Source organism: Pseudochaenichthys georgianus, chromosome 2 (genome assembly GCF_902827115.2).
Source record: "Pseudochaenichthys georgianus chromosome 2, fPseGeo1.2, whole genome shotgun sequence".
NCBI classification, from domain to species: Eukaryota; Metazoa; Chordata; class Actinopteri; order Perciformes; family Channichthyidae; genus Pseudochaenichthys; species Pseudochaenichthys georgianus.
This window is the reverse complement of record NC_047504.1, coordinates 5,540,898-5,550,993: the sequence shown is the minus strand read 5'-3', so window position 1 is coordinate 5,550,993 and position 10,096 is coordinate 5,540,898. Positions and strand designations below refer to the sequence as shown.

General features: G+C 40.4%; 1 protein-coding gene across 2 annotated transcripts; it reads right to left on the bottom strand.

Moving 5' to 3' along the window:
- Positions 1 to 2,177: 2,177 nt before the first annotated feature.
- LOC117457206 (protein cordon-bleu-like) lies at positions 2,178 to 9,861 on the bottom strand. 2 transcript variants are annotated; one of them, XM_034097145.2, is made up of 10 exons: positions 9,676 to 9,861; positions 8,931 to 9,061; positions 8,002 to 8,203; positions 7,650 to 7,902; positions 7,362 to 7,403; positions 7,193 to 7,281; positions 6,923 to 7,111; positions 6,627 to 6,708; positions 3,442 to 5,037; positions 2,178 to 2,866 (listed from the first exon to the last, which is right to left on the bottom strand). In XM_034097145.2, exons 2-10 carry the CDS (start codon positions 9,020 to 9,022, stop codon positions 2,859 to 2,861), a joined length of 2,553 nt encoding a protein of 850 aa, XP_033953036.1. In that variant the 5' UTR covers positions 9,023 to 9,061; positions 9,676 to 9,861; the 3' UTR covers positions 2,178 to 2,858. The 2 variants fall into 2 exon arrangements, with proteins under 2 accessions (XP_033953036.1, XP_033953042.1); XM_034097151.2 differs by having other exon boundaries at positions 9,019 to 9,061.
- Between the last annotated feature and the right edge of the window lie 235 nt (positions 9,862 to 10,096).

The window sequence follows — 10,096 nt, the reverse complement described above, 5'->3', positions numbered from 1 at the left end:
ACACCGCAGTGGAAGCGCGCCCCCGGGCCTATACTCACTGTTTTATAATCACATTCACCAGCTCGTGGGCATCTTCAAACCACAAGGCACAGGCATCTGATGGAGAGCTAAATAGGACATGAATCAAGAGATGAAGGAATAAATAAATGATAAATGTGAAGCGTTGTTTGTGTGGGCCACGTATCGGGGTATTGATCTGAGTGTTTTTTGTGGGTGTGTGGACATTTTTTTATTGTTATGCTTGGTCTGATGGATGCTAAATGTGTGGAGTTGTAATTGTTCTCAATGATGCATTTAAGGTGTTATCATAAGTAAGTGGGATGGAAAATGGATTCTGTATGCTTTACTATTCAACGGGAAACTTTTTTTTATCACTTTCACAACTTCCATCGATAAGTGTCTTACTGCCTTCTTTGGCATCCTTTAGTTGCCTTTGCTCAGTCTGATCTGATGGCTTATCTGATACACTATTGGCTAGCCGTCTTATTCTGTTGAGATGGAAATTACCAACGAGGCCTTCCACTTCAATCATTTGCATCTTTAAAGAGTCCGATATATGTTGAAAGGCTCTACCAAGAGGTTTTAGAAGAGTTGCCTCAGTCTGCCACGCTTTATATACTATGCTGTTTTTTTAAAGACAGAGGATTCATGTCAAGCTAGTCCTGAGATTATCAGGAACAAGCTTCATGCAAGAGATGAATTTCAATTGAAACCAGCTCCTGATTTCTTAATTGAACTTGAATTAATGTCTAGTCTTTACCCAGATTGGAGTCGTGTTCAAATGACCTTGACTGTTCGCTACAAGGTGAATCCTACCTTTAAGATCTTCTCCAAAAGCGAATAGATTTCAAACTCTTACATCATTTGTTTTTTGCTTCTGCACTGGGAGTATCCTGCAGTGGCATATGTTTTTAAGACAGGTGTTATTTACTTCATATAAAATACCCTTCTTCCCCAAATTATTACAATCAATTTAAATTAAAACATTACATTTTATTTATATTTACTAAATGTTGTTGCCATAGATTTGATGAAAAAAAATGAGACAGAATACTATATAAAAACTATTTATTGTCTATTGTCTTTTATATACACAACATATATAAAATGTTTTTTATTCTTGTTTTCTTTATTATGATGTATTTGTGTGAATTCATTATGAAGTGTGTATTTCTCTGTACTTTTTTCAAATTATATATTTTTTATTTCATCCTTAAATTATATTTTTGTATATGATTTAAATTGGTAAAACGGTGCTATAGAGGGAATTTGGTTGGTAGAAATTTCGAAAAATAATTTATTAAAAAGTTTAAAGAATGTTGTGGCCAGACAACACATTATTTTGATGGTGTATATTTCTACATAAGTGAACCTGAAAATGAATCCATGGCCTCCTCATCAACACTTTAACCCGATGTGGTCACATGACAGACGTGTCCTCCAGGATTTGAGACAGTTTGTCTCTCTCTCTCTCTCCTGAGACAATAATCACCGTGTTCTTCTTCAAAGGTCCACGTGTGCTGATAGCATCTCATATCATCACTGGATCATAACTGTACATGACAGAGTAGCATTTCATGTTGGTCTACATTATAAATCCAGTTCTCTTTTGTCTGCATAATCATGATCATCGCTGCTCAGGTTGAAATCCAACCTTTCCCTAAAAACAGAGAATGCCAGAGTTGTCACTAACATTGGATATCAGTGCTTTGGGCAGAAAAAGAGCTGTTTCTCTTTCCACAGACTTTAGACTCTCCCTTAGGGGCGGTAATGGCATTCTCCATGACAACGGCGGTGTGACACGGCTGTGCCCTTGAGGGCCGGGCGCTCCCTCTGGGGGAGTGGGGGGGGTGAAACACGACAGGGTCAACGGTCACCTCCCATCATCCACCAGCAACCCATCCTCTCTCCCCGTCTCCTCAGGTGGAATTGCAGAGAGAAAGAAAAGTCTTGAAGCTAGCCCACTCAGTCCAGGCCTGGCAAACGTGGAGCTTTAGCCACGGGCGGTTCTGGCGAGGTCTCTACCTCGCACAGCTCCTTGCTGTTCCTCCAAGGCCAGGGCTGGATCAATACGTATAGTGCAGCAGATTCTTTTGGCACCCAAGTATAGCTATGCAGTATCGCCCCGAGGTGTGGGTCCGTTAAAGACATAACAGTGTGTGCAAAGTGGACTGAGTTTATTCAGGAAGGTGTTGGCATAAAACTGATTTCAACACCGATTTGTTTTGCAAGATATTCTCATGTCATTAAATGCAGGTTTATTCTGGGAAAGTCCTTAGAATTGACAGACAAAGCATTGCGAAAAATAAATATTATAATAATGTGTCATGTGAGTTCATTAATGCTCTTGAGCCAAACAAATTAACAATATTAACTAACTTAAAATAATAAAATGTGTCTCTTAGACGTCACATAAAATCTCATCTATAGATTTGATTATTTTTTAAATAATACTGTACTGCCACCTGCTGGCCAAACAGCAAATCAGTTATACTGCATTCCTTATCAATTATAACATTTACAACCTAGAGGAAAACTAACTCTGGCACAGAAATAAAATAAACCTATTATTGCACATTCATTTTTTTTACACAAACAAAAACTCTCAAGTCAGCTTTGCATCCGCCTTGGCACATATTCAATACAAATTCAAAAGGAAGTAAAGAAAAAACAGGACGTTGTCTCGTCAACAACTCTATCCTGTACATTTGGCTGTGTGGACAAAATATTTATGTTCAACATCGTCTAAAGTCCAACAAAATGAGACTAAAAAATACAAGAATACAAAAAAGTCAGTTGCTTGTCATAAAACTGATGCAAAAATACTGTTCATCTACTTCGAAATGATCCAGGGACAGTCAGGCACCTACAGAAGAGAAAAAGACAAAACGGAAAGAAATGTATATCACGGTGTTCTTCTATATGCCGGTATTAAAATGGCGACAAGATATACAGTCACATGCCCAGAAATAAAGTTTTCATTATTTATTTTCTGTCTCTACGTCCGACAGATGAATGAAATACAATTTAAATGTCCTCCTTTTTCTATGTTAGATGTTATTTTTCAAAGGAAATATGGATTGAAGACAGACATGTATTTGTTTAAACGATTAGGGGCTTATTTGGGACATTTCTTGAATAGGAGACTTTGCTATGGCTTTGTAGTGAAATACTGTCGTCTTCTTTCAGTTTTTACTCTTCAGTAGTTTTTTTTATTATGTTAAAGATGTCTTTTTTTCCATCAAATATGGTGAAAATTCTAACTAAATCTAAATATATATATAATACTACATCTGCATCTGTGTACAACTACTGGATTTAAAACACAATGAAAAACCAAGCAAAATAAAAAAAGAGGAAAATAGTACAGTACTGCTACGTATCTGTATCACATTAAAGCTAAAACACTAAACTCTAAAATCAGTGGTCTGTGGAACTCACCATTTTGGTAGGGGGACCTGGGGGGTGAAGGAGGTGTACCGAGTGGTCTGCTCTGGACCTGAGCGTCTAAACCCTTCCCTGTGCTCCTGAGACGGGACCTCTGCACGCGCAGGGCTACGGCCTCTGCAAACCTGGAGGGGGCTGGGTTAAAAGGTTTTCTGGAAGACTCCTGATGAATCTCGTTGTAGGTTGGACTTGGTTGCTGAGAAGAAGACAGAGAGGAAGCATCTTCTTTCTCCTCTATGATTTCTTCAAAGTAGACGGGTGGAGGAGGGGGAGGGAAACAGTCCTCGGCTTCGTCCTCTTCTTGAACCACTTCCTGCTTCACTTCAGCGAGTGAACCACAATGGTTTACGTCTTTACTCTCAGACTGTCCATTGTGGCTTTGATCCTCAGCTTCATTCCCCAAGATGATCTGACCGTCACTTGGAAGTTCGGAAGGTTCTGGACTCTGCAGAGTTTTTTCAGAAGGTTCTTGACTCTGCAAAATAGGTTCTGGATTCTGTAAGGATGTTTCAGAAGGTTCTTGACTCCTCATAGGTTTTTCGGAAGACTGTTGAATCTGTAAAGGTTTTTCAGAAATGTCTGGACTACCCAAAGGTTTTTCAGAAGGTTCTGGACTACCCAAAGGTTTTTCAGAAGGTTCTGGACTACCCAAAGGTTTTTCAGAAGGTTCTGGACTACCCAAAGGTTTTGCAGGTGGTTTTGGACTCTGCAGGGGTTTTTCAGAAGGTGCTGGACTCTGCAAGTGTATTTTTGATGAGCCTGGACTCTGCAAAGCCGTTTCAGAAGGTTCTGGACTACCCAAAGGTTTTTCGGAACATTCTTGAACCAGTATTGTTTTTTGAGAAAGGTCTGGAGTGCTCAAAGGTTTTTCAAGAGGTTCTGGACTCCGGCAAGGTGTTTTAGACGGTTCTTGACTCCGCACTGGTTTTCCACAAGAGTCTTGAATCAGCAAGGGTGATTCAGAAAGTTCTGGACTACGCAAAGGCTTTTCAGGAGGCTTTGGACTCTGCAGAGATTTCTCAGGAGGTACTGGGTGCTGTAAAGGTGTTTCAGTCCCCGGTGGATCCTCTTCAGGCTCAGCAGTAGAACCTTCACTCTCAGGGTGATCTTCTACGGTTCCCTGCTCTGTGGTGAGTTCAGGATCGTAGGACTTCCCAGAGGGAACCACTTTAAACGAGGTCATTCCTTTCCTTTGTGCTGGATCCTGCCACTCATGCTCAGTTGGGAGTTTGTGTTCTAGAACAGATTCTACGCAGAACCCCCCGTTATCCGAACGCCTCGGAGTCATGGACTTTAAGGAGGAGGCAGAGTTCCTCACACGCCTGACCAGCGATCCTTTGGACATGGAGGACATCAGGACTTTAGCAAGAGCAGAGCGGGCGTCAGAGAGGTCTTTGCCCGGAAACGAAGGCAGATACGGGTCAGCCACGTCATAGAGATGAGCAAATGAACGGGAGGAGGATGAGGATGAACGTAAGAAGGATGAAGAGGAACGTGGATGGGATGGTGATGGTGATGAAGACGAGGGCAGTGATACAGATTCTGACTGGTCGCTTTCTCTCAGATCCTCCGTCAGGGAGTCTACGGACACTGGAGAAACAGGAATATTCAAATTAAGGGTCTTCAAAACAAAGAGTAAACTTGAATTAATGTTACTTTTAAGCAAAGTAATATTATCAATGAAAGTTCTGCAACATTCATTATTAAAATATAACAATAACAGAAGAAAATGGAATAGTAACATGAGGGAACTTCGCTCAAATGGAAAACCCTTATGAATCAATTTTAGTAGAAAATTAAGAGACACGTTTTTTTTAAATAAATCAATAGTAAAGTTGATTTGATTAATACCAATTTTATTGTTATAAGAGAAATAACAATGAATTATGAATATAAACTTATATGAATAAATAAATCAGAAAAAAAGATTAAAGAACCAGAATGAAACAAATATATAAAACACATAAGTAAAATAAAAATAAGAGAAAGAAATTAGCATAAAATACAAAGATTTGAAGTATTGATCTGTCTTATGGTATGTTTTGAAGTAAAGGCACAGCAGTAAGTTTACAAAAAAGTAATCCATTAAAAGAAAAACACACAAAAGAAGGACAATACAGAATTTCCACCAAAAAACAAAAATAAAAACAAGACAAATAAATAGCTTTTAAGTGCAGTGACAGACATCCATAAAAGCCACTAAGTTGGAAATGAGGAAGAAGAGGCCTGCGTGGAGGAGGACGGACAGGAGGAATAGGGATGATGGAAGGAGGAGAGGAAGAGGAGGCAGCAGCCCTCAAGCCCCCCCTCCAGGTAACACAGAGTCTGTAAGCAGGGAGAGGAGAACGCTTTAGGGCAGCAACGTCTGAAGCTTTAAAGACACACACAGTGATGAACATGCCCTATTGAACGTGCACAGTCTGATAATGTGAGTGTAGGAGGACAGGGTGGAGTGTGTGATCAGCAACTCTTGGCTGGGAGTTGTTTTTCCTGCAGAGGATTGATACAAAAAACACGGGAGGGAGCCGAGACTGCTGAGGGCAATTAAGTTGGATGATCAGCTCAAAATGTCTGCTTTCTTAAACTGTAGTATGTGCTCCTGTGTTTCAGGTCCCCAATAACCTAATATCAGAATGTCAGAATGAAAGGGAACAGCAGGTGGGTGAGCATATCACAGCGGAGTGAGCACTCAGACAATAGATGGATTTATCTTGGAACAGCCCGTGTGAACAAAGCGCCGCGGGTCACTTTAATTGCCCTGAACGGGGTTAAATTGTTCCGACTGATAAAAGCCGCGTTTCACTCTGGATATAAAGCTTCCATTGGCTTTGACATTTTAATCTTGATTTAACTTCAATCTGTCTTAACCTGGTGTGGCGCTGGCTGAAGCCGTGAGGATTTGGCAGGAACAAGAATTCACCCCACTCTAAAGCTGTTTGATTTTTTTTTTTACGGAAATACTGTAAAAGGTCAATTGGGATTATTCCACCAGCATATTTCATATCCTCTGCCGTTTCAAAGATGCTTCAGTGGATGGTAAAATAAAGAGAAAGCTACTATGTGATGGTACTGACCTACATTTATATTGTATACCTCTCAAATAGCCACATTTTACATTTCACCCCCCCACAGTCAAATTGAAACCGCAAAAGGTCTTTAATCATGAATGCAGGTTTTACCTTTGACCTCCTGGTGGGTGTTAACACAGGGTAGGGGTGGGGCCCTCCTCTTGGTGCTCCTTAAGGTGGAATCTGCTGACCTCTACGATGACCAAAAAAATCCTTTTATTAGCGTGTTTTTTTCATCGAGTGCATTTATACCACCATTTCCATCTTTATGTGGGAATGTAGCGTTACACATTACCCTGAATATCGAATATTTCATGGATAGACAGCATGTAAGGGCTTTCATACACTAACACACACTCTTCTTTCCTTAGTGGAAGTGGGTACATTTCCACCCTCCCAGCACCTACCTGTGACCCTCCGACATGACAGTTCCCGAGGTTGTTGGGGACGCTCTGTGAGGCCCCGATGGGCGGCTGAGGGGCCTGTCTCTTCTTGGGCATCTCCAATGGCAGGGTGTTCGAGGAGGAAAGACCCCGCACATTGTCTCCCACTTGTTTTTTGGGAGCAGGAGAAGCTGGGGCACTCCTTTCCCCTTCCTGGAAAGAGGGGGAAATATAGTTAGGAGCAGAAGACGTTAAAGAGTCGGCCATCTTTGACAACATGATCAAACACTGTACCGTTGCAGCTTTGTTCTTCTTCTTCTTTCTGAATAGGCTGAGGAATCCTGTGTTGTCCTTCTGTTTCTTCTCCTTCTTCTTTGGCAGGTCTATATGATAATGAAAGATCTTGATTAGTAATGTAGCAGAAATGGTTGATCATATTTGAGAGCGTGTATGAATGTGTTACCTTGTAGTGGAGGTGGTGTGATGACCTCTGTTTGAGTGACAGCTGATTCAGGCAGAAAACAATGACATTATGAGGTCAGATTTGAACAAATATATATAGAAGTAGGTATATTTTAGGAACTAAACATCTTATTTTAGATGTCGACCTTAGGGTTTTGTCGAAGAAACTAAAAAAAACAACCGTGAAGTTCAAATGTAGGGTTTTTATCAACAATTTAAGCAGGAAATATGTCTGGAATAGGCTGGAAATGGATTTAGTCATGTCATATCAATATGTCCTCTAACGTACCTGCTTCTTGGGGCTCAGGCTCCTTAGCGGCTGTGTCTTTGGCAAACACTTCCCTCAGTCCGTGCTCATTTAAGGTTTTGCTCAGGTCCAGAGGCTCTTCAGAATAAGAGTCTTTCAGTAATATGGTGGTCTCCACTTGAAAGTCACACTTGTCACACACCGCTGGCAGCAGTATCTCAAGGGCCACTCTCGGATTGACTCGCACCACCGTCTTGTGGGACTTATTGTAGTTTATCAACAGACGAACTGATGCCTGCAGAGAGAGATGATACGTACTGTTTATCTTATGCAACAATGGAATGAAAGTCTATGGCTTAAATTGTGTTTTTGTACAGATATAAACCACTTTTACCTCAGGCATGTATGGCCTTCTGATCTTTTCCTCCACCCCTCTGGGCTTCAGCACAATCGTCTCCGCTTCCAGGGAGCCAATAGGAGAGTTGGGTTTGAAGCTGATGTTGTTCTTGTTAGGCGAGAGAAACTCAACAGTGTAGTCAGACGGATTCAGATGGTAACTCGCACAGAGGGTCACCAGTAAGTCCATCACTGGTTTACTATTAAGAGAGAGTGAACAATTGCCCATTAATAACAGAGATTACATCCAAAGATCTTGCAAAGGTATGACAAATACAGGTGAAACTTTATCAAAACACTAGAGGTTGACAAAGAGGAAATAGACCAAACAAAAAGGTATTAAGTAATTGAAAAGGCTATTTATATTGTTTTTTAAATGTTTCAAATCAATGCAGCTGAGCTCAAGATATTCTGATTTGTGTAGTAAAGGTGGGGAAGGTAAGTTTGAGAAACCGGCTCGAGATACACTTTTTGTTATATTCCATGGAATGCTCTTAACATCCCGATAGCAATGAATATCTGAAGTGCTTTGACAAAAAATCCATAAAAAACGTCATCTGTGGAAGCCGTGGAGCTGTAAAAAGCACGACCAATCATCTGAGCCGGCCCGGCTAAAGTAACTGGATGGCCTACCTGCCTGTCAGCCTTCCATCTGTGCACAAACTGATCTCGTGCCCTCATTGGTTATGTGCGTGTTCGTGTGTGTTGGAAGAGGGGCTCTGGAAGTGGCAGATTTTTTCCGGTTGTGTATTTTCCAATTCAAGCGCACTCGAGCTGGTTTCTCCAAAATGACCAAGACTATATTCAACATTTCCCATAATAAAATCTAAACCAGCATGTGAATAAAACATTTAGTTTTGAAAATGAAAAATCTGTAGTGCCTTTGGTTTTTGCACATTATCTGTATGTTTGTATAATAGGGTCTACCTTCCATGCACTGTGGCGTTTTTCTCCACCCCCCCTGGCAGAACTACAGACAGACAGTGGTCTCTGTCCAGTGGATTCTCCTGCTCACCCATCGCCAGATCAGATGCTGTTCCCAACGTCAGGCAAACCTCCTGAAAGGGAACATATATTTCAGTAATTAGTGTCAATGGGAGAACCATACCTCATATTACCTCACACACACAGATGATGTCAGGGTGGCAGTGTGAAATGTCTTACTGCTGCTTGAAGACATTCCAAGAATGAGATTAGAAGGACTAACTACAACTCCCATAGAGAAGGTACATCTACATATATATTATTCATTGTATTGATGCACATTTCATCATGATTAGTTGGTTTTTGATTAGGCATTTAGTCTGTAAAACATGTTGCTTTATTTGTCCAACCAACAGATAACAACCCAAATAAAATAATTGTATCTTATATGAAGAAACCCAGCAAATATACCCTTTTAAACGGTTATAAAAAAGTGTGGTTACATTTCTGTGTGTTGATTAATGGCGTAATCGTTTCAACTCGATTCACTGTGGAGTACATCTGATTATTTTTACTCCAAACTGATGCTGCTTTTACAGATTACTGTTTATTAAAAAGTTAACCTACATCTTCGTTTTGCTACAGATACATCCTTATATGTGACATTTAAGGCTACTTATTTACCTGCCAAAACTTTGAAACGTCATTGAAATGGGGCAAATAAATAGTGTCAAACGTCAGCGGTTACCTGAAGAGCCTCTTTCCTCAAACCTGACGGTCCAAATCCAAATCCGCCAACCGAACTAGTTCCACAGTGTCGTTGAAAGCTGAGTTACAACCACGAATTTAAACGCATGCAGCTTTAGTTTTCTACTGAAAATTACGAAGCGACTTGTAACGCTATCCTTCGCTTTTAAGATGAAGTTAGACCCTCCTCGTCTCCCATCTAATTTAACCGCTGTCACTTTTGCCCTTTGCCCTTTTGTAGGTCTTTCTAGTCGCCTCTCTAAACAGTCTGATTAAAGTCAACGCCCATTCTGTATTGTAGTCGTTAATAACCTTATGCTAATTTCTACTAGTTCTAATTATTACAATTTTCTATATTGTATTTTGTTTTCTAGATTTATAAAGTAATTAAAAAAAATAGAGACTGATAGTTTGCTAATAAA

Bases quoted from the DNA above. Each gene is read 5' to 3' on its own strand.
- LOC117457206 (XM_034097145.2), bottom strand. From the start codon at position 9,022: ATGGGTGAGCAGGAGAATCCACTGGACAGAGACCACTGTCTGTCTGTA. The intron at 6,709-6,922 runs GTAGGTGCTGGG...TGGTCATCGTAG, and splicing joins GTCATGTCGGAGGGTCACAG to AGGTCAGCAGATTCCACCTT. The intron at 5,038-6,626 runs GTAAAACCTGCA...CTGTTTCTCCAG, and splicing joins CACCCACCAGGAGGTCAAAG to TGTCCGTAGACTCCCTGACG.